This window comes from Rhinatrema bivittatum, chromosome 8 (genome assembly GCF_901001135.1).
Source record: "Rhinatrema bivittatum chromosome 8, aRhiBiv1.1, whole genome shotgun sequence".
Lineage (NCBI taxonomy): Eukaryota > Metazoa > Chordata > Amphibia > Gymnophiona > Rhinatrematidae > Rhinatrema > Rhinatrema bivittatum.
The window spans coordinates 154,057,075-154,084,110 of NC_042622.1; the positions used below are offsets into that span (position 1 = coordinate 154,057,075).

Genomic DNA, 27,036 nt, shown 5'->3' on the forward strand with positions numbered 1-27,036 from the left:
ACTATGAAAAGAATTAAACCATTACTACATTCTCAGGATTTCCGGACTGTATTACAAGCTACAATTTTACCTAAAATTGACTATTGTAATGCACTACTACTGGGTCTGCCTAAAAGCACAATTCAACCGCTACAGATGCTGCAGAACGCGGCTGCGCGTTTAATCACTAATACAAGACGACATGAACATATAACTCCAGCACTCATGTTCCTACATTGGCTACCAGTATCCTACAGAATTACTTTCAAAGTTCTGTCACTCATCCACAAATCAATTCTCAACCAAGAGATGCAATGGTTTTCTGATCAGTTCATAATTCGCACATCCAACAGACCTATCAGAAGTTTTCACCAAGCGAAATTAGCTGTACATCCTCAAAAACACATCAAACTCATTTCCACCAGAGACCGCGCATTCTCCATTGCTGGTATCAATATCTGGAACAACATGCCGCTAGACCTACGTATAGAATCCTGCCACAAAACCTTCAAACAAAACCTTAAAACGTGGTTGTTTGAACAAGCATTCACACTATGAATCTTCATCATACAGCTAATCTATACCCCCCCCTGTCTCTTAATCCTGTATTTTTACCTTAAGAAGACGTTAGTTTTGATTTTGACAGTTAATTTGTTCCCATGTAATACTTAATTATTAATATTCAATAGTTTCATAGTTAATGAAATCAGCATATTCTGTAAAGTCTTTTCGGTTAATTGTTTTTTTTTACTGTGTTAAACTGTTATATGTAAAGCTGGTTGCTAAATTACTGTTTCACTGTAAACCGAGGTGATGTAATCCTTTACGTACCTCGGTATAAAAGAACCTATAAATAAATAAATAAATAAAATACTTGGTCCTAGGCTTTACCCCTCATGTCTTAACATCTAAAGATCCTATGTACTTGCCCCGGTTTTTTTGAATTATATTTTTCCCCCCATTTCCTCTGGTGGGAAGTTATTCCATGCAACCACCATTTATTTATTTATTTAAAACATTCTTCCCTGTACGTACCTGGATCAGTCCAGACTGCTGGGTTATGCCTCCCTTCCAGCAGATGGAGTCAGAGAAAAAGCTGAAAGGCGCCACCTGCGATCCTTCAGCATTTCTCTGACTCCAGCAGATGAAGGAAGACATAATCTGCGTCCCCGTTCCTTGCAAATTTGGTTCTTATCTATTTTAAGAAGGGGGTCCTTCTACCCTTACTTGCCTTTGATTAGATCAGTTCTTAGTAAGTTGCATTAAAAAAAAAAAAAGTAAAACATAAGGAGCCAGTTATACAAATAACAGAGTACAGATCTTCTCAAAGGGGGAGGGCAGTTTTTGTCTCTCACCCCTGATAGCAGGCAGGCCTGGGCTTCTTGCCTTAGAGCCTTTATACCCGGAGAGTGTTTACAAGACCCGGTGAGTAGGGGGGATTTACTGGTGGGCCAGTCCCTCCCCCCCCCCCCTACAGTTCCAGAGAAGTTTCATTCCTCTGAAGGGAGCTGTCATTGTGTGCTTAAGACCAGGGACATGCATTCCCCTGCTTACTCTGCTCCATTTAAAAAAAAAAAAAAAAAAATCATAGCCTGCTTTATTCTCCCGGGCCTCCGGAGGAAATACTTTTATTTTCAGCAGCTGATTTCTTTGAGTGACTGCCCTACCATGCTGCGGGGATCGCGGTGTTCAGCCTGTGGAGAGCCAGCAACGCGGCTCTCCCACAAAGGCCTCTGTTATCGCTGCATCCCCGGGGGAGAAGGGCCTTTGCAATTGCCTGTTACTGGCAAAAGATTATCTTTGCTGCGAACGTGTGGCTCGGGGAGGAATCCCTCAACTCAGCTCCAACGGCCTACCCCGTCCTCGATAAGTGTGGGAATGGTGGCCATTTTACCTGGGTCGGGCTCCGATCCTGTGCAGGGCTCTGGGGGAGGGGATCTTCCACCGCAGCTTTCCCCTCCTAATTTAAGCCCTGAAAGGCCTATTGATGTGGAGCTTGATCCTCCGCCTCCTTCTGCCTTGCGTCCTGCAGGTGCCTTAAAGAGACAGCACCCTTTTTCATCTCAGTTTGTTCTAATGCTACATAAAGCTTATATGGAGGCAGAGGCAGTTCTGGATTTGCAGTCTTTTCCCCCAGCAAAGATTCCTAGGACCCGTCTAGCTCCTGATGAGGTGGTACCCCACTGTTTAACCTTCCAGATCCCGCGCCCCACGACCCTCTCGTGGCGGCTACGAGCGATGATGTTGACAATTCCACTCCAGTTGAAGGGGATGATCCACGGGTGCTCCAACTATTTTGCTGGGAGGAGCTGGAACCTCTGATACCTTATGTTCTAGCGGAACTTGATATTCCGGCTCCGCAGCCAGTAGTGGAGCCTTCCTCAGGGGATCCTGTTCTGTCGGGGCTTTGGGCTCCACCTGCAAATTTTCCCTTTCACCCAAGTCTTTTACAGCTTGTGACCCAGGAATGGGATGCGCCGGAGACCTGTCTCAGGGTTAGTAGGGCCATGGAAAAGCTTTATCTGCTTCCAGATGTTTCATTAGATCTTCTTAAGATTCCAAAAGTGGACGCGACCATTTCAGCGATCGCCAAGCACACTACGATCCCAGTGACAGGTGGGGCTGCGCTAAAAGGTCTTTAGGATGGAAATTGGCGGTCCATCTCAAAAGGATCTTTGAGGTATCGGCGCTGGGCATTAGGGCGGCCATCTGCAGTAGTCTCATGCAACGGGCTAACCTTCGTTGGATGCAGCAGCTGCTCACCACTCAAGAGCTTCCCCCGGCAGAGACAGAACAGGTGGAGCGTATGGAGGCGGCGGTGGCTTACACAGGGATGCTTTGTATGATCTCCTTCGTACCTCCTCCTGCACGATGTCTTCGGTGTCGGGAGGTGGCTCCTGTGGCTTCGCAACTGCTTGGCTGAAGTCTCCAAGTCTCAGCTGGGTTCTTTCCCGTTTAAAGGCAAGCTCTTATTTGGGGATGAGTTGGAACATCTCATTAAGGCCTTAGGGGACAACAAAGTGTGCAAACTCCCTGAAGACAAGCCCAGGTCTTCTCACCCCTTCAGTTCTTTTCGGGGCAGTTTTCGTGGTCAGCGTCATTTTCATACCAGTAGAGCCCCGTCCTATGCTCCGCGACAGTCGTCTGCGAGGTCCCAAGCTTGGGCTCATTCCTTTCGCGGCAGACGGCCTCCTCGTAACGGAGCCTCCCAAGGATTCTCCGCAAACAAGTCTACCCAATGAAGGTGCGCCGGCCCATTCCTCCGTTCCAATGATCGGAGGTCGTCTCTCTCGGTTTCATGAGGAATGGGTCAAGATCACTTCGGATCAGTTGGGTTCTAAGCTTCATAGAATGCAGTTATGCTTTGGATTTTGCTCGCCTGCTCCGGGATCTTTTCTTGGTGTCTCCTTGCGGATCCCAGGCAAAAAGGCAGGTGGTCCTTCAGACCCTGTGCCGGTTGCAGGCTCTCAAAGCGATCATACCGGTTCCGCCGGACGAGCGCAGGACCGGCAGATACTCCATTTACTTCATGGTTCCCAAGAAGGAGGGCTCCTTCCGTCCGATATTGGACCTGAAAAACGTCAACAGAGCGCTTCGTGTACCCAGTTTTCGCATGGAGATGTTGAGATCCGTCATTGCGGCCGTCCACAAAGGAGAATTTTTGGCCTCTTTGGATTTCACGGAGGCTTATCTTCACATAGTGGATCCAAGAGTATCATTGGAGGTTTCTACACTTCGTGGTCTTGGGCGAGCATTACCAGTTTCAGGCGCTTCCGTTCGGTTTGGCGACGGCTTCCTGGGTTTTCACCAAGGTAATGGTAGTAGCAGCGGCTCTCCGGCGAGAGGGGATTTTGGTTCACCCCTATTTAGACGACTGGCTCATTCGGGCAAAGTCGGAAGAGCTTTGCAAAGTAGCGGTTCAGTCAGTATTGCATCGTCTTCATTCGGTCGGATGGGTCATCAATTACTCCAAGAGCCAGCTGGTACCATCCCGGATGTTGGAATTCCTGGGAGCCCGTTTCAACACAATGGTGGGCCAAGTTTTCCTTCCTCAGGAGAGGATGGACAAGCTGATGACTCAGGTTCGCCGGCTGTTGGCCCTCCCTTTGCCCACGGTGTGGGATTATTTACAAGTTCCTGGCTCTATGGCGTCTACCCTGGAGTTGGTTCCCTGGGCTTTTGCTCATATGAGGCCTTTGCAGAGGACATTGATTTCCCATTGGGACCCCAAGTCCGAGGAGTTCCACTTGCCCTTACCCCCCCATGGATCCAGCCAGGACCAGTCTTGTTCCAGAGCACTTACAACAGGGGAAGGACCTGGAGAATCCCCAGTGGCTGATTGTGACAATGGATGCCAGTCTTTCAGGTTGGGGAGCAGTGTGTCAGTCGCGATCGGCACAGGGTCAGTGGACAACCCAGGAGTCCAAGTGGAGACGAGGGCTGTTCGTCTAACTCTGCGCAGTTTTCTTCCTCTCGTTCAGCATCAGTCGGTAAGGGTTCTATCCGACAATGTGACAACTGTGGCGTACATCAATCGTCAAAGGGGCACAAAAAGTTGGCCGGTGGCTGCAGAAGCAGACAAGCTTATGGCCTGGGCAGAATGTCATCTGGCCCGGTTGGCGGCGTCTCACATAGCCAGCGTAGACAACGTACAGGCAGATTTTCTCAGTTGTCAACAACTAGACCCAGGAGAGTGGGAGCTGTCCGGGAAGGCGATGCAGCTCCTGACTCGTCGGTGGGGAGTGCCCTGACTAGATCTGATGGCAACTTGGCTGAACGCAAAGACCGCTCGTTTCTTCAGTCACAGGAGGAAACACGGGGTGGAAGGGATGGTCCTCCCGTGGCCCCGCGACGTGCTTCTCTATGTGTTCCCGCCTTGGCCGTTGGTGGGACTATTCGCCTCAAGACCTTTCCCACCAAGGGTCAGTTATCCTCGTTGCTCCGGAGTGGCCACGGAGGCCGTGGTTTGCAGACCTGATCAACTTGGTGGTGGATGGCCCCATGCGTCTCGGTCACCTTCCGAACTTACTTCGTCAGGGTCCAGTATTTTTCGATCAGGCGGTTCGCTTTTGTCTAGCGGCTTGGCTTATGAGAGGAGGTAGTTGAGAAAGAGAGGTTATCCAGATGCGGTTATCTCCACTCTGCTACGGGTGCGAAAGACCTCTACTTCACTCACTTATGTGCGGGTTTGGAAGGTTTTCGATACCTGGTGCGGTGGGTTGAAGGTTTCCCCAGCAAAGCCACTATTGTACACATTCTAGCTTTCTTGCAGGATGGCTTGAAGAAAGGATTGGCGTACAGTTTGCTTTGCGTACAAGTAGCGGCGTTGGGCTGTTTAAGAGGTAAAGTTGATGGTGTTTCCCTTGCAGGGCATCCTGATGTGGCGAGTTTTTTGAAGGGGGCCAAGCATTTACGCCCGCCAGTGCATCCAATGTGTCCTTCGTGGAGTTTAAACCTGGTTCTGCGGGGATTGTGCAGTCCTCCTTTTGTACCTCTCAAGCGCGCTACGTTGAAGGATTTGACACTCAAAACTACATTTCTGATGGCTATCTGTTCTGCTAGCATGATATCTGAAATTCAAGCGTTATCCTGCAGAGAACCGTGCTTGCGCATATCAGATTCTGGGGTTACGCTTCGGATGGTGCCTTCTTTCTTGCCAAATGTAGTATCGGCTTTTCATGTGAATCAGTCCATAAAGTTACCGGCTTTTTCGGATTTGGATCTCAATTCTCTTCAGGCTCATGAGTTGAGAAAATTGGATTTCCGCCTGGTACTTCTTCAATACTTAGAAGTGACTAATCCTTCCGTTTCTCGGATCATCTTTTTGTGTTATGGAGTGGCCCTAAGAAGGGCCATAAGGCATCCAAGGCTACTATTGCCCGATGGTTAAAGGAAGCTATAGCTTCAGCATACATTTGTCACAGGCGGCAGTTGCCGGAAGGTCTTAAGGCACATTCGATCAGATCTCAAGCGGCATCTTGGGCAGAGAGCCAGTGTGTTTTGCTGCAGGAGATTTGCAGAGCAGCTACTTGGAAATCATTGCACACCTCTGCTAAACATTACTGTTTGGACGTTCGGGCTCCGGACGTCGATTCTTTTGGTAACAGTGTGCTTCGAGCGAGACTTTCCAGTTTCCACCCCATTTAAGGCAGCTCAAGTACATCCCAGCAGTCTGAACTGATCTGGGTATGTAAAGGGAAAGGAAAATTGGTTCTTACCTGCTAATTTTCGTTCCTGTAGTACCATGGATCAGTCCAGGCGCCCGCCCAGGGGTATTGTGTTCTACTGTGTCCTCTCGTTTTCCTTATTTTTCTCCACAGTGCCTTTCAAGGACTGCGGAGAATAAGAAAAAAAAAAAAAAAAAAAGCACACAGCAAGATACAGAAGGTCTATATCAGTACTCTTTATATGTATTTCGTTCACAGATTATTGTTCATATAAGTTCAGTTGTTCTAGTCATTGGCTGTTAAATTGCTTCATTCTGCTTTGATATTGATTATACTGAAGGATCGAGGTGGCACACCGGGTTATCAGGGGTGCCTTTCAGGTTTTTCTCTGACTCGATCTGTTGGAAGGGAGGCATAACCCAGCAGTCTGGACTGATCCGTGGTACTACAGGAATGAAAATTAGCAGGTAAGAACCAATTTTCCTATATGCCGGTTATCTTATAATTCTAAGCTGCTTACAATAAATTCATCCATAAGAACAAAACAAGTAACATAAGAACAATACTAAGAACATAAACAGAAAAAACACCACAAAATAAGATCATAGAAAAATACAATAACAATAAAACATAAAAAAACATAAACACAAAAAAGAGATCAAAAGACCTCTTAAAAACAAAACATTATAAAAGATAAAAACATACTTGATCCACATAAAATTCTGCAGAGCCTAACCATAGCAAAACTACAGATTGCCAGCCGACTTAAGCAAATAATTTCTCAAACATGTTACTAATTTTTTCTTAAAAGATTTAAAGAACCTGGCAAGTACCCAAAAACTAAATCTATCCCATGTTACTGTTGCCAGTAATAGCAGTGGCTATTTTCTAAGTCAACTTAATAGCAGGTAATGGACTTCTCCTCCAAGAACTTATCCAAACCTTTTTTAAACACAGCTACACTAACTGCACTAACCACATCCTCTGGCAACAAATTCTAGAGTTTAATTGTGCGTTGAGTGAAAAAGAACTTTCTCTGATTAGTTTTAAATGTGCCACATGCTGGGGGGGGGGGACTCTGTCGGCAGCCGATGCGAGCAGACGTGTAGCGGCTGAGCTCTATTCCCCTCGAGCCCTGAAACCCACCGAATTGAGGATATAAACTAGAAAATTGACCTCACACACCAATAAATTAAGAGGATCTATCTCCTTTGCAAACTTGATGGCCTTGAAGAGAAAAACCGCGGATCTCTGGCAATTCTCGTACGGGAAAGCCCAGCCAGAGACAGGCCAAGATGGCGCTGATTCTCTGGGCTCCGACGTGGAGGAGGCTGCGGCCACAGCGGAAACTACGGGCCCACTGCTATCGCGTCCCTATTCACTAGAGACGAAGCAAGGCAGTGGTTCATCGAGCTGCGAGCTGATCTAAAGCAGCACAAGACGGAGATTATGGCATCAGTCGCCGACCTCAAAGATGACCTCGCAGCGCTCGGGACCAGAGTTGATGACAACGAGATCCACATCGATGGGCATGGGGACACGCTTAATGCATTGAACACACAGCAAGTCGCTACCTCCTCCGAAATACAAGCTCTGCAGTCTAACGTGGAAGACCTTGAAAATAGAAGTAGAAGGAATAACCTTCGCATACGGGGGGATTCCAGAGACCCCTGACTTTGTGGAAGTGAACTTGGTAGCTACTCAAATATGTAATTTCTTACTGTCGCAGGACAGCGAAAATTCCCCCGAGCCTGCTTCCACTGCTCCGGAGGTCCGATTTGAACAAGCGCATCGAGCCATCGGCCCCAGAAGAGAGCAACATTCAAGGGATATTGTGTTATGCTTTACCAGCTTCCCTCTTAAGGAACGCATTTACTCCATTGCCAGACGGATGACCAATGTAATATGGTGTAATCATAAACTGGCTATCTATCAAGATCTCTCCCAGGTTACGTTTAAGAAGCACTATGAGCTATGGGCAGTGACTGCTACTTTGCGCAAGAAGGACATTAAATACAGATGTACCTACCTATTCGGATTAACTTTCCAAGTGCAAGGCGTTACTTACCGGATCACCAATACCGAGGAGGCCGCTGAGGCCTTCACTAAGGCGTGTCTACCAGTTTCATTTCAGGCTTCCAAAATGGCACAGACTTCCCAGCAGATGGATGCAGCACCTCGCTGGCAAAGAGCAGATAAGGGAGGCAAGAGACTCCACAGACAACTGGATACCTGTCGCTTCCCAACGCCAGATAAAGGCTGAGGTGTAGCACGCCTAAACCGGGATTTCTCCATGTAAGAGGTCTGAATAACATTACATAAGCGCACATGACTATTCAGACCCAATGCCTGTTCAGAAACTGGTATATTATCTACTGATAGATTTGACATTTTCTCAGGATTATTGTGGTTTGTGAGACACCAAGTGTTAATATATTGGTGGGTTTCTAGTTCATATTGAAGTTATTCTGTTTTGCTTGCATGGGATGGGGGGGGGGGGTTCTGTGCGTTGCGGGATGTCCGTCTTGCATGGGTAGACACAGACCCTCAGGTGTGGTGTATCCCATCAGAGGCTTCCGGGATACTATAGGACTCACAGAGGACACACCGTAAATCACGGGCTATTTTCCCTCCATCGTCCTTGGGGACGATGGAGGGACATTAGAGTCAGATGGAGCAGATACAGGAGCACAATATTTAGGTCGTGCAGGAAGCTCTATGTTGGGACTGGAAGATGCTGGAATGATGCAGCAACTTATGCCATGCTCAAAAAATGGCAGCAAATTATTTGTAGGTTCATTTGGAGACAGAGGCCACCAAGGGTTGCTAGAGCCACTTTATTTCAGCCAAAAAACAGAGGGGGACTACAATTGCCTAACTTGACATGGTACTACTGCACTGCACAGCTTCGTGCATTGGTTGCTATACATCGCACACATGATATACCACAATGGGTGGGGCTAGAGCAAGCACTCTTGGGGACTTTCCCGATTTCTGCGATCCCATGGCAGCCTCGCTCCTCTTGGGGCAATTGTAGACACTTTCCTTATGCACCGAATACTACCCTTCAGGTGTGGCAAAGGTGGAAGTCCACATTAGTAGGGCATGAGCCATATTCATTAATGACCCACTTATTTACTAACACGGTCAAACCAGTCGCTGAACACTCCAGCTCTTCTATGCATTGAGTGGCTGCTGGTATTCAGCGATTGGAGCATGTTATTCAGCAGAGTGCTATTCTTTCAAGGAACCAGCTTGGCGCCATATACCCAATTGATTCTATAGATTTCCTACTGCACACCAAAGTATACCATTTTATCCATAAGGGGACTAGGATGGGAACGATTTGGACCACGGGTACTTTGTTTGAAACTTTCTGTAAGCATGCCTCTACACTCCGGGGTGTTATCTAAAAAATATACGCTCTTCTTAATGGGAAAAGGAGTGGAACCCATAAATATCGATCCAGCTGGGAAATGGACTTCCAGGTGACTCTGGAGGATCAGGACAGGGATACTATATATATACTATGGCCCATAAATGCTCTTTTTCTGCCGGGTTGCAAGAAAATTGTTATAAGTTGCTATATAGATGGCACTACACACCTGTCCAGCTCCACAGGTTTGTCCCAACCATATCGGACCAATGTTGGAAGGGTTGCGGAGACTTGGGTACCTATTATCATATTTGGTGGACATGCCCTAAGATTATTCCATTCTGGCAAATGGTGTTTAAGTGGCTATCCCAGATACTACAAATGCCTGTGGCCGCACAACCGTGGCATACACTGTTAGGGCTCCCACTACCAGATTGTAAGAAGGAGACACAGAAATTAGTCTTGCAAGTTTTTATTGCAGCAAGGGTGGAGATAGCATTACATTGGAAACAACCTGTTGCACCAACTATGGCCAATAACCTCTAACGCATACTTTCTTACTATCAGTTGGGCAGACTTATGGCAATACATCACGATAGACTGGTTGTATTTCACAGAACATGGGATCCCTATCATACTTGGCTAGACAAATAAGTTCAGATATGACTTCTGACAAAACCATGACTAGCTAGCACCTTATAATAGTTGACAAGGTATTTGTTTCATACTACTGTTCCTTATATCTGGTAGTCCTATGGGATTCTGCTGGATTAATGGTGTTTGAATGTAAAATAGGTGTGTCTTCATTGTGTCCGGGACACTGTGTTTCGAGGTGCTGCTTATTCTTGATTCCTGCTCATTAACGTCCTTATTGTCTTCCTTGTTGTCCTTTTAGCATTTTTTGCATTTGTATTTTTTGTAATTTTTGTAGTTTTGGTATTTTTGTACTCCTTGTATTATTTGAATCCTGTGTATTATCTGTAGTACTTGCTTGTTTCTTGCTTTTATCTGAACCAAGGTGAACATCTGTGTGTGTGGGGGAGGGGTGGGGCCAGTACTACTACTTCGCTATAAAATCAGTCAATCACTTTGTTTATACCTATGTTCATCTAATGTTGTTTTACCATCAAATGACTTCTGTGTAAGAACATGTTCTTGTGGATTGACAATAAAAAATAATTAAACACAAAAAAAAAAAAGTGCCACATGCTAACTTCATGGAGTACCCCCTAGTCCTTTTATTATCTGAAAGAGCAAATAGCCAATTCACATTTTCCCGTTCTAGACCTCTCATGATTTTAAACACCTCTATCATATCCCCCTTCAGCTGTCTCTTCTCCAAGCTGAAAAGTCCTAACCTCTTTAGTCTTTCCTCATAGGGGAACTGTTCTATCCCCTTTATCATTTTGGTTACCCTCCTCTGTACCTTCTCCATCGCAACTATATCTTTTTTGAGATGCGGCGACCAGAATTGTACACAGTATTCAAGGTGCAGTCTCACCATGAAGCGATGCAGAGGCATTATGACATTTTCCGTTTTATTCACAATGCCCTTTCTAATAATTCCCAACATTCTGTTTACTTTTTGGGCTGTCACAGCACACTGAACTGACTATTTCAATGTGTTAACCACTAGGACACCTAGATCTTTCTTGGGTGGTAGCTCCTAATATGGAACCTAACATTGTGTAACTATAGCATGGGTTATTTTTCCCTATATGCATCACCTTGCACTTATCCACAATAAATTTCATCTGCCATTTGGATGCCCAATTTTCCAGTCTCACAAGGTCTTCCTGCAATTTATCACAATCTGCTGGCTAAAAAAGACAGGAAACAGAGAGTAGGATTAAATGGACAATTTTCTCAGTGGAAGGGAGTGGGCAGTGGAGTGCCTCAGGGATCTGTATTGGGACCCGTACTTTTTAATATATTTATAAATGATCTGGAAAGAAATACAACAAGTGAGGTAATCAAATTTGCAGATGATACAAAATTATTCACAGTAGTTAAATCACAAGCAGATTGTGATAAATTGCAGGAAGACCTTGTGAGACTGGAAAATTGGGCATCCAAATGGCAGATGAAATTTATTGTGGATAAGTGCAAGGTGATGCATATAGGGAAAAATAACCCATGCTATAGTTACACAATGTTAGGTTCCATATTAGGAGCTACCACCCAAGAAAGATCTAGGTGTCCTAGTGGTTAACACATTGAAATAGTCAGTTCAGTGTGCTGTGACAGCCCAAAAAGTAAACAGAATGTTGGGAATTATTAGAAAGGGCATTGTGAATAAAACGGAAAATGTCATAATGCCTCTGCATCGCTTCATGGTGAGACTGCACCTTGAATACTGTGTACAATTCTGGTCGCCGCATCTCAAAAAAGATATAGTTGCGATGGAGAAGGTACAGAGGAGGGTAACCAAAATGATAAAGGGGATAGAACCTGATTGACAGGTGATTTACTACTCTTCAGTTTGTCAATCAGGCCTACCACATCTTCTAGGTTAACCATGATTTGATTTAGTCCTTCTGAATCATTACCCATGAAAACCTCCTCTGGAATGGGTATCTCCCCAACATCCTCTTCAGTAAACACCGAAGCAAAAAAATTGTTTCATCTTTCCGCGATGGCCTTATCTTCTCTAAGTGCCCCTTTAACCCCCTCGATCATCTAATGGTCCAACTGACTCCCTCGCAGGCTTTCTGCTTCGGATATATTTTAAAGTTTTCACTGTGAGTTTTTGCCTCTATGGCCAACTTCTTTTCAAATTCTCTCTCGGCCTGTCTTATCAATGTCTTACATTTAACTTGCCAGCGCTTATGCATTATCCTATTTTCTTCTGTTGGATCCTTCTTCCAATTTTTGAATGATCTTTTGGCTAAAATAGCTTCTTTCACCTCACCTTTTAACCATGCCGGTAATCCACCTTTCCTAATGTGTGGAATACATCTGGACTGTGCTTCTAGGATGGTATTTTTTAACAATGACCACGCCTCTTTCATACTTTTTACCTTTGTAGCTGCTCCTTTCAATTTCTTTCTAACTATTTTTCTCATTTTATCAAAGTTTCCCTTTTGAAAGTTTAGCACGAGAGCCATAGATTTGCTTACTGTCCCCCTTCCAGTCATTTAATTCAAATTTGATCATATTATGATCACTATTGGCAAGTGGCCCTACCACCGTTACGTCTCTCACCAAATCCTGTGCTCCACTGAGAATTAGATCTAAAATTGCTCCCTCTCTTGTCGGTTCCTGAACCAATTGCTCCATAAAACTGTCATTTATTCCATCCAGGAACTTTATCTCTGTAGCATGTCCCGATGATACATTTACCCAGTCAATATTGAGGTAACTGAAAACTCCCATTATTACCCCCCTACTAATTTGGTTAGCTTCCCTAATTTCTCTTAGCATTTCACTGTCCGTCTCACCATCTTGGCCAGGTGGACAGTAGTATACTCTTATCACTATAGTCTTCCCCAACACACAAGGGATTTCTACCCATAAAGATTCGATTGTGCATTTAGTCTATGCAGGATGTTTATACTATTGGACTCCTGTTAATTATCTGGGTGGAAGCACACTTAAACCAGATAGATGCCTCGCATATCAGGGGCAGCAAAAAAGTCCAGGCAGATTTTCTAAGTCACAGTCTTCTAGATTCAGACGAATGGGAGTATTGGAGTCGGTGATGGAGCTCATTTGCAAAAGGTAGGGTTGCCCACATGTGGATCTGATGGTGTCTTGCCACAGTGCAAAGGCGCCGTGCTTTTTCAGCCGCAGATGAGACTATGGAGCCGAGGAGGTCAATGCTCTTGTGGTTCCTTGGCCTCAGGGAGTTCTACTTTACCTGTTTCCACCGTGGCCCCTGGTGGGAAAGATCTTTCGCAGAATAGAGAGATATCTGGGAGAGGTCGTATTAGTAGCCCCGGAGTAGCCACGTCGTCCGTGATTTGCCAGTCTTGTCAACTTGGCAGTAGACAGTCTGATAAGGTTCAGTCACCTTTTTCATCTTCTCCATCAGGGTCCTATATATTTCGATCAGGCCGATCACTTCTGTTTAGTGACTTGGCTTTTGAGAGGTGACATTTGAGGTGCAGGGGGTACCCTGAACCGGTGATTACTACCCTGCTGCATGCTAGGCGCATGCTACCTCATTTTACATCTGAGTCTGGAAGGATTTTGAGGCTTGGTGTATGGCCAAAGGGGACCTGGCTTTACATGCTTCGGTGTCTTATCCTTCCCCCAGGATGGCTTAGGTAAAGGCTTGGCGTTCAACTTCCTCCGAGTTCAAGTAGCGGCACTAGCTTCCTTGCGAGGCACGTAGACGGGAGAACTTTGTCCTCTCATCCTTATGTTGTCCGGTTCCTTTGAAGGGTTAAGAATTTGCATCCCCCAATATGAAGGGTTTGCCAGTCTTGGAATCTTAATGTGGTCTTTCGAGTTTTGTGTGAGCCACCTTTTGAGCCTCTTCGCAAGGTATCTCTTAAGGATTTGACCTTAAAGTTTGTCTTCCTGGTAGCCAATTGTTCAGTGAGGAGGATTTCTGAGTTGCAAGCCTTATCTTGTCGTGATCCATTTCTACATATTTCAGAGTCTGGCGTCTCCTTGTGGACGGTTCCATCTTTTCTTCCTAAGGTGGTCTCAGCTTTTCATGTTAATCAAACTGTGGAAGTTCCAGCCTTTCCAGATTTGGATGCTTCTTCTCCTCATGTGCGGGAACTCAGACATTTGGACATCCGGAGGGCCTTACTAAGATATCTCAAGGTGACCAATGACTTCTGGAAATCCGATCGCCTGTTTGTTTTGTGGAATGGCGTGAAATGTGGTACCCAGGCTTCCAAGGCCTGGGTACCATTGCTAAGTGGCTCAAGGAGGCTATTGGGTCAGCCTATATTCTCAAGGAATGACAGATGCCTGAAGGTTTGAGAGCCCATTCTACTCAATCGCAAGCGGCCTTGTGGGCGGAAGCTCAGTTGATGTTGCCACAAGAGATTTGTCGGGCGGCCACTTGGAAGTCGCTACACAACTTTTCGAGACATTATTGCCTAGACGTCCGGGATCCGGAGATTCATTCTTTCGGTGAGAGTGTTTTGCGGGCAGGACTCTCTGGGACCCACCCTACCTAGGAAGCTTTAGTACATTCCAGGAGTCTGGACTGATCCGGGTACGTACAGGGAAAGGAAAATTGGTTCTTACCTGCTAATTTTCGTTCCTGTAGTACTACGGATCAGTCCAGAACCCATTCGCTTTATGGAGGTGGAGAATCTTCCGCTCAGTTGTGCTCCTTATTTGCTATGCAGATTTTTATTCAACATTTTATTAGGAGTTTTATAAGTTTTACAAGTTTTTACAAGTGCTTTTTTTTGCTTGGGTACATATCAATACTGAGGAACTGCAGGTGGCACCAGGGCTTATCAAGCAATGTCAAGGAAACTTTCTCTGTCTCCATCTGCTGGCAAGAATGCATAAACCCAGAAATCTGGACTGATCCGTGGTACTACAGGAATGAAAATTAGCAGGTAAGAACCAATTTTCTTTTCTCCATTTCCTCCCAGAGGGGTTGTTAGGTCCTGGTGGGGCCATCCCCCCTAGTTAGAGGCAGATGTGCAGGGGGTTGATGACCCTTGATGGTAGCTGACTCCGAGATTCCTTGGGGGTGTATATCTGGTGGTCCACATCTGTCATCGCCCACGAGGCAGTTTTGGTTCTGCTGGCAGCTCTGCATTTTGGGTCTCATTTGAGCAGGGAAGTATTGAATTTCTATTCCAGGGGTAGTTACAAAGTGAATGCAGTTTTAAAGTTTGTATTAAAAAAAAAAACAAACAAAAAAAACAAGCATGAGTGCTCGGGAGGCAGTAGAATTGTGCCAATCACTCGGGGCCTTGATTTCTGCTTTAGAAATGATCACTGGAGGTTTCCTGAGGTTCAGGTAAATGGGGTGACAATAGCGGCATGCTGCTCGAGCCACGTGGCAATGGCGCGAGGCAGACAGTGCTGTTCATGTGCACACTCACGGTCACTCCTAAGTTCAGACAGCTTGAATTCTGTCTCCATCCTTAATGGGGAAAGCACTTTGGGGGAGCCTAGCGCTGGACCGACGGCTAAACGAGCCTCGCGGGTAATGGGGTCTAGCTCTGAGGCTTTTCTCGTTAATGCAGAAATGATGGCCATTTTCAATTCCCTAGCAGTGTCAGCAGCATTGGAGGGAGAGGCAGGGGAATCCTCTCCTCAACTATTGCCGGCAGTTCCCTGTCCCGCAGAAGTGCATAGAGGCACTTGCACCAAGGAGGAGTCTCTGGTTCTGGTAGAGGTCTTCTGACAGTTTTAATTTGCTTATGTGCAAAGCTTGTTTAGTGGAACAGGCAGTGGGGGATGCTGGCTAACAGCCCCAGTCCCCAAGGATTCTCGGCTGATCAAGAGGCCTGAACTGTTGAGAAGCTATTTAGTCCTTTGGTGATTTTTGGTGCCAGATGTTGAATGGATTCGGACCTAAATGTGCTGAAGGTGCAGGCAGGCTTTGCTTAGCTGTGTGGTAGGTAGCCGCGGTGGTTCTTTTCCCGCGTGCATAGGCGTGTGCACACGTTCTTGCCGCATGGCAGTTGCATGTACAAGGACCTGTGCGCATAAGGTCACAGCCTAGATTTGAGCACATACATCTGCAACCTAGACTGGAATGCGTATTTGCGCATGAACTTGTGTGCGTACAACCGCAACCTAGTCTTGAGTGCTATTTGCGCATGTCCTGGAAGGGTGTGCACGTACACCTGGGTGGCGTTGGTGTACGTGCAGGAGGCTACCTAGAACCGAAGTTCAGGAGAGCTAGGCACTGGAGACTAGAGATGTGAATCGGAACCAGAATCGGTTCCGATTTCAGTTCCGATTCACATCTCTATAGATGTGAATCGGAACCAGAATCGGATCCGATTTCAGTTCCGATTCACATCTCTACTGGAGACTAACAGGTCTAAGCAACTTACTATCTGTGAGGCTTGCCGTCTGAGAGCAATTCAGTCCTTACTCTCTCTCCGTCTGTATCAGCACTGTTTTAGATGCTCAAAGCAATTTGACTACTACAGACTTTGCCCATGTTGGGACATCCCCTCAGCCTATGGTGTCTCTGGAGGGGAGTTGAGGGGGAGGCGAGGCAACGGTCAGTTCTCCTCCTCTCTTGTTCCCAATGGCAGAAGCTGCCCCAAGAGAGAGAGGTTGGAGAGAGCAAGGTTGGGCCTATGGGCTCTGGTATAGATCCATCTTTCTCCTGGGTGGAATGTTTCCAGGGCCTTCAGACCTTTCTGTAGGAGTGTCCAGTGAAGGCGAAACAACCTACTGTGTAGGGATCGTGTGCTTGGGCCTCCCATTTGTCAATCATGGCGAGCAAATGCCACAGGGAGGCTGTCTCTGGTAATGAATATCTTGTGATCCACAATCCCTTGAATGTCAAATAATTCCAATGGGGAATTCTTTTTCTCATCTCTAGAAGAGGGAGAAATTTTATCTGATTGAGAGCTGCATCGGCCTCTGCTCAGCTTTTTTCTTTTTCGCAGAGATGTCTTGCTGTTTGTTGACTCAGACTCTGAACACGCTTGATGTGGCCTGAGTCTGTTGGCTTAGACCCTGAACATGCTCAATGTGGCTGGAGGTTAATTTAAGTTAAGTATCCTGTTTCTTTTTCCCCTGTATTCAATTCAAGAGTTAATTGGCCTTTAATTTTGTGGAATTCCCCAGAGGCAAGTTTACAAAGAGGGAGAGCCAATTTTCCTATATTCCATCTATTTCTTGGTTCCAAAGAAAAAAAAAAAGGAAGGGAAATTCGGCCGATATTGGATTTAAAGAAGGTAAATGCAGCTCTCAATGTTATGAAGTGCTAGGAGAGCGGTTCCACTTCCCAGGGATTGTGTGTTCTTGGACCACGGCTCGTCCCCAGAGGAACTTCGAAGAGGTGCTGAGGCAGACGAGGCATGCCCGAGCATGGGCTGGACAGTAGCGAGGCTGGAATGAAGATAGACGATGGAATCTGGAGCAGGGACAAGGCTGGAGTGAAGACAAGGATGACTGAAGGTACTGACCCTCCACCGGATCTGCATGCTTCGGGAAGACCGACAATGCAATGGTGGTCTTTTGAACAGTCCTCCGACCATTCCAAGCCCTTTTGGACCTGCCGCTGGGTAATGGCAAGAAGCGGCAGGCCGGATGGAGGCCAGGGGCAAACGAAGACTGGAACATGGAGATTCAGGCGAAGACATAGGTACTTGGACGAAGACTCAGGTGAAGACATAGGAACTTGGATGAGGTTCTGAAGACAAGGGGTCAGGAGCGAGGTTCAAGAGCTGGATTGAGTCTGTGATGCAGTGCGCCCTACACAGCCCACCTGCGGGGCTGATCGTGGACCACGCTGTGACCGATGTAGACTCTAGACGAGATAGTGGAGTAATGAGAGGAACATGTCCCAGAAACTGAAGAGGCTTGCACCGGGGCGTGCCCTACACAGCCGCCAGTGGCTGGTCGCGGACCACGCTAGCACAGCACAGGTTGTGGCAGAGTCTTTGACATGGATGGAGCAAGAGCAAGGAACTCCATAGACCAGGGACAAGGATTCAAGTGGAAGTCTCCCGGAGGCTTGAGCTGTGGTAGTGAAGAAGGCATTGTACCATGAGGCGCCCTACTCAGCCCGCCCGTGGGGCTGGTCGTGGACCACGACATGGTACGCCAGGAAGGTGGTGACGAGGAACCTGGGTTCAGGATATCAGGAACGGAGGGCGGACATCTGGACTGGAACACGGACTTCAGGAATAGGAGAAGAACATCACGGACATTAGGAACAGGAGATTAACATCTGGACTGGATCACGGACATCAGGAACTGGAAGACAGACAACAAGATTGACCATGGACATCAGGAACAGAAGGCGGACATCTGGACTGGAACATGGACACCAGGACTAGACAAGGAGCTCACATGAAGAATAGGAAACACAGGACCTTGAAGCGATGGAACAACGAAGACTCCTGGAGTGAAGGACAGGAAGATCCCAAGAGCGTCTAACTCCTTGCGAAGGCAAAGCTGGACTGGCAAAGGGCCCCCTTTATAGGGTTGAAGAGGACTACGCCCGGGGTGGAGCTTGCAGGGGACTACACCTGGCTGGCCCTTTCAATACAGAGGAGAGGTGCGCCCCCGCACCTTAGGAAGGCAAGAAGAAGAGCAGGGTCGTTGGTGGCAGCCCTGCCACATGGAGGGCCCAAGATGGGAGAAGAACAGGCTGCAGGAGCAGCTCCCTGCCGCGAAGAAGGAAGGCAGGCTGTAGGCTGCAGGGACAGCTTCCCTGCCGGCTGAAGGACCCTGGCAGTGGTGAGGATGGCTCCCTGCCGTCTGAGAACCTCAGGAGCGGCTCCAGCCGCGAAGACTGAAGAAGGACACCGAATGCCATCTAAGGACCCCGGCAGCGCAAAGACAGAAGCAGGAGCAACTCCAGCCACAGCAGCGGCGGTCCCAGCCACGTGGGAAGGTTCCCAGTGGCTCAGCCCTGCCGCGGTCTCCAGACCGCGGAGGATGGCAGTGGACCTCTGCGTTAGGGGGTACAGCGTCAGCGGCCCGACTGGCTGCAAAGGTAGGGGGCCTGCCCGCGCTAGTTGCGGGCAGGTTCGTGAAACTCAAGGTTCCCCATTTCCAAATGGAGACTTTGAGGTCCGTCATAGTGGCGGTACACAAGGGAGAATTCTTGATATTTTTTGACTTGACAGAGGTGTATCTGCACATAGCCATTATATCAGAGCACCAGAGATTCCTGAGGTTCATAGTCCTAAGGGAACATTTTCAGTTTCAAGCCCCCTTCCCTTTGGCTGGCGACGGCTCCGTGTACTTTCACCAAGGTGATCGTGGTGGTGGCAGCCGCATTTCAAAAGGAGGGTGTGCATCCATGTCTGGACAACTGGCTCATTTGTGGGAAATTAGAGGACCTCTGTCGACAATCAGTAGAAAAGGTAACAATGTGCTTGAAGTTTCTAGGATAGGTGGTGAACCTAAAAAAGACTCATACTGGTTGAAGTAAATGCACCATCAACCAGTATGAGTTTGATTTAAAGACAAACTCATGGAGTGTGGGTCCTACAAACAACACATGAGCATTGCTATATATGTGGTTATAATTTAAAAGTGAAAATTTTGACCAGTGAAACCTACTGTTTTTGTGTGTGTGTCGCACTTTGTGAGGGTTTCTGGAATACAATAGTTTGCTGGGTGGTTTTTTGTGATTGAGAACCTAAAAAAGAGCCATTTAGTTTCCTCTCAAACTTTGGAGTATCTGGGAGCTTAGTATGACATGCTGTCGGAGAGAGTGTTTCTCATGGAGAGAAATTGCTGATATTGCAAAGTCAGATTCAGCATCTGCTAGAGCTTTCAGTGTCCAGGATCTGGGACTATTTACAGGTCCTGAGTTCTCTGACATAGACATTGGAATTAATGCATTGGGCATTTGCACATATGCAGCCTCTGCAGAGGGCTTTTCTCTCCTCCTGGAATCCATTATTGGAAGAGTTTCATCTTTTTCTTCCATTAGATAGGAGTGGCAAACCTTGGGCTCAAGCAAGATTTGCTAACTGTAAAAATCAGTTGATCAGACAGCCACAATTAACACCACAATAGCCATCATCCTATATTTTTTTCTAGACCTCATGAACACTATGCTGAATCAGCATTATACACTTTAGATTGTGGAGAAGCTTTATCCTTTTATCTAAGAAGATCCAAAATTTCAGAAAAGTTTCACAGCTCCGTCTCTTATGAACCCATAAGACCTGGAATGCCTGTCACCATAATGCACCATCGCTAATTTAATCTCAGGCTGTGTATCTGTCTCCTATGAGAAGGCAGACTTATCTCAGCAGGGCCATGTCAAGCCCACAATATGAGAGCCAGGGCCGCCTTGGCAGCTAACCTGGGGGACAGCCACCATTGAAGAAATAAGAAATCTTTTTTAAGGTTTAAAAAAAAATTATTTTTTTTAGATAACTCAACCACCTATTTGGTGGGTTGACTAGGAGAGTTGGAGAGGTAGGGACTGTGAGACAACCTGCAGACTGGGAGTCCCCCAAAAGTGTAATTGACACACTGCATGTACTTAGTAGAGCAAAAACTTTACTTCAGAGCTTGGGCACTTCCATCCTTATGCCATCAGATGATATCATCCACAAGTATGACTGACTTGTCCTGCTGTCATTGAAGACCAAAGGTTACAGGTAAGCAACTTTTCCTGATAAAATGGGGAGAAGGAGGTGGGGTGAATTCTTGAGAGTCAGATGGGAAGAAATCAGGCCGGAGGTAGGGAGATCCTCAGAAGGAAGTGAAAGATCAAAATTCCTGTGTAACTTATGCATCTCTTGCATGCACATTCCAGTTACATACTAGTAACTAGTGAACTTACTTTGGAGCAGGTATTCCCTGACTGCAAAAGGGCTGGAGCTCGCTCAAAAGCTGGAGGAAGATGAACAAGCCCTGGTGGCAGCGGGTGTTCTGATGAAGAGCATGGACCTGGGGGATATGGCTACAAAGGATCAGCAGCTGTCTGGTACCTCCCTTTTAAATGAGACAGAAAGCTTCAGAATTCCGTAAGTAACAGGATATGTGTAGGATGAGTCATGACAACACTATTAAAAAAAAAATGTTTATTCTCAGTTACCTGGTCGTTTCCTCCTGCTACTTTGGGCTTCCATTCTTCAATTAGCTGATTGAAACCAGTCTCCATTTGGCCAATTTACTTTTTACTATATTCCCATTTCACTTTAGCCCAGCCATCGCAACACCCTCCAGAATATAAATCTTGAGTCCTGAATATGATCATAGTTGTCACTACTACACAATGGCTGAGACTCCCTCCTTCCAAGCTTCCTCTAGAGCGCTGTCAGGATCAGAGTGCTGTCTCAGGAATCGCACCCAGGTCCTTTGAGTGACAGAGCACAATACTGCCTCTAAGCCACTGGGCTGGCTCTGAAACCTTTAACCGAGTAATTTACTAGGCTATCTTCCATGTAGATTCATTATAACCTCTCATATGTGACGGTCCCATGATGGGATTTTCAAAGGCAGGGTTTTTTTCACAGTAAGATTGCTTTGCTAAAGAGGATGAAGTATGACATCTTACATTAGTACAACATCCATACAGGGTTGGCTCCCCAAGTCCATGGCTTGGATCTGATGCAGGAGATCTCTGGAGTTTTCTGCTCAGAGCCAGCGGTGCAATGCTAAACACTGACAACTGACCATGGGGCTTCCTGTTGAATTGACATTAATGCTGTGTTCCATGGCAGATAATCATCCTTCCTTGTCGCAAACCTGATTTTCGGTTGCCAGCCAGGATAGTTGTAGCCTATAACTGAAGTTTGTGCTTTCTGCAACTTAATTTCAGTCTCTGCAGAGGGAACGAGGCTTTCCAAGATCAATACCACGGGCCTTTGGGCAGCAATGGTGGACAGGGACCGTATGACCACATCCCTGAGTTTGTCCTAGAGCCAGGTCAATTTAACATTGTTCTGTGCGTGGACTTCATTGAAACCACCGGGTAAGACCTGTTCTGTGGTGGGGGGCAGTGTATATGTCTGGGTTGGTGGAGAGAGAGGAGAAGTTTGCACTGCTGCTACTTGTGCTGTATCTGGGTTCATTGCTGGGTCTGATTTTCTTTAGTGGCTCGAGTCACAGGAAGCAGGAGCTTGTAACAGAACTGAAGAAGAATGGAGTGGATTTTGATATCCGGAAGTTGCACATCGGGGACTTCCTGTGGATAGCGCAGGAACAAACCCAGGTCGTGCCAGGTAAAGTTGCAGAAATTTCTATTGATAAGTTACAGATTTCTCTGCCTTTCATGCAGAATGAGGGATTTTTTTTACAGTTCTTCTGTAGAAGTATTTCTGGATTGCATTAGAGCTTTTCTTTGAGGCAGGGACCAACTGGGTGACATTGTCTTGACTGAGCTGAAACAGACAGCTTCATCTAGAATTTTCCAAGAAACACTGCACTCACAGGGTACTTTGATCTCTTTTTTTTTTCTTTTTGACTGCCATAGCTGATTTCCAGTGCTGGGCACCTAAAGTTAGGAGAATCAATGGCAAACTAAATTTAGGAACCTCAGTTTTAGTTTCCTAAAGCTGACTGAATATAGGTACTTAAATTAAGCACCTAACTTATCCTAAAGCAAGTTTGCTACCGTATTCCATAAATAGCCATTACATGTGGGTAATATCATCTGGCAGTACTGAATAGACTCATCTCTCCTAGCTACTAGAGCTTTGACGTCTACAAAGCATGCGTGGGAATTCCTGTACAGGCATTGCCTTGTGAGCCTCCCCAGTCAATATCAGAGTTTAGCTAGGTAGTCAGATATTGCATGGCTAATTCATCCTGCTATTTACGGAAAACATAATCTACGGTAAGCAAACCTGTTTTTTCCATTGATAAGCAGGTTGAATTAGCCATTACATGTGGGGAGTCCCCATACACATTTTGAATAAGGCTTGCAGAGGAGAGGAATGTTATTGAAGTTTCGGAAGCGGGACGGAAGGTATTCTTGTCGAACCTTTCTCAGAGTCCAAGAGTGTAGAAACACCAATCCAGGACCCCAGTGATGAAGAAGGTGAATCAGGGGATTCTGTTGGTTGCATCTAAGGGGTTCATCCCTGGTCCACAACCTCTGAGCAAATGGACTCCTCTGCAATTAAGTGAGATGAAGAACCTCATAGCAAGGGTTTGAATGACATGTTTCCCTTAATGTGGGTAACTAGGACTCCATTCTGAGGGATTGCTGAAGCAACCCTGGAAAGGAGAGAATGGAAAGTGTTCTGTCTCTGTACTCAGAGTTAAAGAAAATTCTTTACCAATTCTGTGATCTGGTTAAGCAACTACCGTGTCCTCTGACCTGGCATGGCTGGAACATCATCTCTTTATTCTTGTTTAGGAGGTCTATTGAAGGTAAGCGGTACCAGAGAATAGATGGGGGCTGATGTCTCCAAATGGAAGTCCTGTTCCAGAAGTTTGGAAGGTGAAAGTGTTCTGGTTATGGCCATGATCCCAAGGCTCAATGCCTGGATGTCATGAGCTTATGCCTTGTTGAGACTGAGTGCTTTGAGGACTTTAATTGTTTTGAGCTAGTTTGCATCATGGGCATCGATGAAGCTGGTGCCAAGCAATAGTGCGCCTAGGATTCATGCATAATGGCATCGGTGTTGCTTGCATCGAGGGGACCCTGGCTCCGTGTCCGAGACCCAAGCACCATACAGAAGTGGAATCTATGCAACAAGAGATGATGGCACCGATGCCCCATGCATCAGCAGTTGCCTAGTGCGTTGATGCAGGGCACCCAGCAGTACTTGACCACAAGGTTTCAGCCTGGTACACTGATGGTTGTTTTTGAGGAGCCTCCTGCTCAGCTCGTGTCCCGGCAAGATAAATGAAGCTGCACTGCAGGAAGAAGATAAGACTGCAGCTTCTGAGCGACTTATACAGTTCTTTGATTTTGTGTGCCCCGGACCATTAAGTAGAAACACCAATCCAGGCCATGAGGATTCATTCTTTCATAAGGTGCAGTTTTCCTGGTCATGGCCTTGATCGAGGCAGTCCATCAGTGAGGTACATCACCTTACTTGCGATGCAGTTGTTAAAACCGCTCACCACAAACTTTTTTTTGCCATACATATTGACAAGGCAAAAGTGAGGAAGCTTTAGTTTCTTTGTTTTTTTTTAACTAGCACTGAAAAATGCTTTTTTGGGTACTGGAGAAGCAGTAAGGCAACTAAAGAAGAAAAAAACTGAAAAATAAAGTGAAAAAGAATGAAAAATTTGAAACATTGAAAACGTTATCTGGAGAGACTGAGTTACATGGCTGTGCTATGCTTGGACAAAACGTGATTGAGGAGGCTCACGAGGCAATGCCTGCGCAGGAATTCCCAAACATGCACAGTAGAGCTCAAAGCTTTACTAGCTAGGAGAGATGAATCCTACTTATCGACGGAAAAAGCTGGCTCTGAGAGGGTAATTTTTCACTAGTTTATGTTAGTAAGCATATATAAAATTTCAGCAGTATTTTATAAACTGTGCAGTGGGAGCAGTACGGTTTATAAAATACCTCGTATTTCTGCCCATGCATATATTTGAAATAAAGGAAAAGGCATAATTTTTCTACCTATTTTATAAAAGTATGCGTGTATATTTTACACATATAATTTGTAACGTGGGCATAATAACCTAGAGTTATGAGGAAGTACTGACAGCGCAACCTTAATCTGCTGGTGATAAGTTTGGACTTGCTGGGAAGAAGCGTTTAAATCTTGAAACAAAATAAAAAAAAATATATGTAATTCTTGGAGGGTTAAACTATTACTTACTGTTTTTATTGTCTGCAGGTTTTAGAATTGTTTGCTAGTTTTATGATTAATATTTGTTTGCTAGTGTTAGAATTGTTCGTGTAGTGGGAAAATAGACTGCCAGTGTTTGAATTGTGAATTTGCAAGTCATTTACTTGATCTGAGAAGATGAAAGTGCTGGCTCCTGGGCAACTAGTTTGATTCTCACCTACCCCTGTCTCACTTTTTGATATATAAATTATCAACCCCACTAGGAGAAAAATCTTCAAAATAAGTCAGTCACTTAAAATAGCATTAAACGAATCCTGATTTTTAGTGATTGACTAATTTTAGTTCTGCTGCTGGTCATTCACTAACATTATTCACCCAGTTATCAAATTTAAAAACCAAAGATTATAAAAAAAAAAAAACAAACCTGAAAAATAAATTGAAAAACACTATTCACTTTTAGCATACATACTCCTTACCAGCCTTTAAGTATCAACTCAACAAATTAAGATGCAAACTGAAGCCAGCAGCAAGATGGGGGTTATCCAGTCTTTTGCACCGAGTACTACATGTATGATTATTTACCTGTTGGTGGGTAAAGAGCTCCTAGCTTTCAGAGAAAGAGTTTGGAGCAGTTGAGGCATACAGAAAAATATATAGAGGAGACCTTCAGGGACATAGAGCAGTTACAACTCCAGTCTAGCAGGCCTTGTGCTGCTTTGGAGTAGCAAGATTACTTGACAGGTGACCATCACCTTGGTGTGGCAGGAATTGATCCTTTAGCTAGGATCTGCTCTCCAGGAGATGCTTCATCCTCTTGCACCGAGAATGTCTCCAGGAGTCTGTGACCAGGAGGGAAGCGTTAGGATGGCCATTGTAGTGAGTGATTCGATACTTAGGAAAGTAGATAGCTAAGTGGCTGGTGGTGGGCGTGAGGATAGTTTGGTAACTTGCCTGCCTGGTGCAAAGGTAACAGGCCTCATGAACCACCTAGATAAGATTTTAAAAAGTGCTGGGGGGAGCTGGCTGTCATGGTATATGTGGGTACCAATGCAATAGGAAGGTGCAGGAGGGAGATTCTGGAGGATACATTTAGGATTTTAGGTAGAAAGTTGAAATCCAGAATCTCCAGGGTTGCATTTTCAGAATTGTTTCCTGTTCCACATGCATGACCTCAGAGGCAGGCTGAGCTCCAGAGTCTCAAGTTGTGGATGAGATAATGGTGCAGAGAAGAGAATTTTAGGTTCCTGTTTGTACCCCAGATCAGACCAGACAAGTGAGTTTTACTTCCTTACCAGCAGATGGAGGCAGAGAACTAAAACTTTGAGGCACAGCTACATAACCGAGAGTGCCAGCTGCAGGCCCTCAGTATTTCTCTGTCTCCAGAAGATGGTAGAGGTGCAAACATGCAGTTAAGAAAAAAGAAAGAAAGAAGGGACAATAAGAGAAGTTAGAAAATGCTCCCTGAGGTATTAGGTTCCTTCGTGGGCTATCCCTCAGGTTGAGCTGGGTGAGCGGTGGGGTGGTAATCCCTGATCAGCTTTAGCCTGCAGCAGATCCAGGGGTCTGACAGCCAGGAGTCCTGGTTCCCTCTTATCCCCTGAAGGCTTCTTCCCAGAGGTGTTGCCAGTATTCCTTTTTTTTGCTTGAATTTCTTCCTTTGCTGTGGCTGCTGTTTCTTTAAAGAAAAAAAAAAAGTGTTACATTTTATCTTTCAGCAGCAACCGCTCCAGCTGTTTCTGGTTTGATCATCAGGGCAGGCCCGGGCTGGGGGAAGGGATCAGTGTAGCTGCTCGGGAAGCCAGAGACAGCATTGGGCCGTTTTCCCTTCCTCTCCCACGTGCCATTATCACATGGCTTCTGTTCCTCTGTAGCAGGCCCAGCCGCATGGAAACAAGATGGCGCCGACAGTGATTTCCCAGCATGGGAAAGCTTTGGGCTGCTTGGGGAGCCGGAGGCTGCGTTGGGCCATGTTCCCTCCTCTCTCTACGCGATCACGCGGCTTCTTTTCCTCTGCAGCAGGCCCGGCCGCGTGAAGACAAGATGGCTCCAACAGTGATTTCCCAGCGCAGGAAAGATTTGGGCTGCTCCAGGAGCTGGAGGCTGTTTTGGGCCATGTTCCCCCTCCTCTCCCACGCGCCGCGATCACACGGCTTCTGTTCCTCTGCAG

At 46.1% G+C, this 27,036-nt stretch overlaps 1 protein-coding gene across 4 annotated transcripts in view; it reads left to right on the forward strand.

Moving 5' to 3' along the window:
• MUS81 (MUS81 structure-specific endonuclease subunit) overlaps positions 1–27,036 on the forward strand; it is a 92,906-nt gene that overhangs the window by 35,571 nt on the left and 30,299 nt on the right. For 3 of the 4 annotated variants that reach the window (XM_029612173.1, XM_029612172.1, XM_029612174.1), the window contains 3 exons: positions 20,961–21,134; positions 21,932–22,084; positions 22,207–22,334. In XM_029612173.1, coding sequence (XP_029468033.1) covers positions 20,961–21,134; positions 21,932–22,084; positions 22,207–22,334 — 455 coding nt within the window. The remainder of the gene's footprint in view (positions 1–20,960; positions 21,135–21,931; positions 22,085–22,206; positions 22,335–27,036) is intronic. The other variant, XM_029612175.1, reaches the window with a different exon arrangement.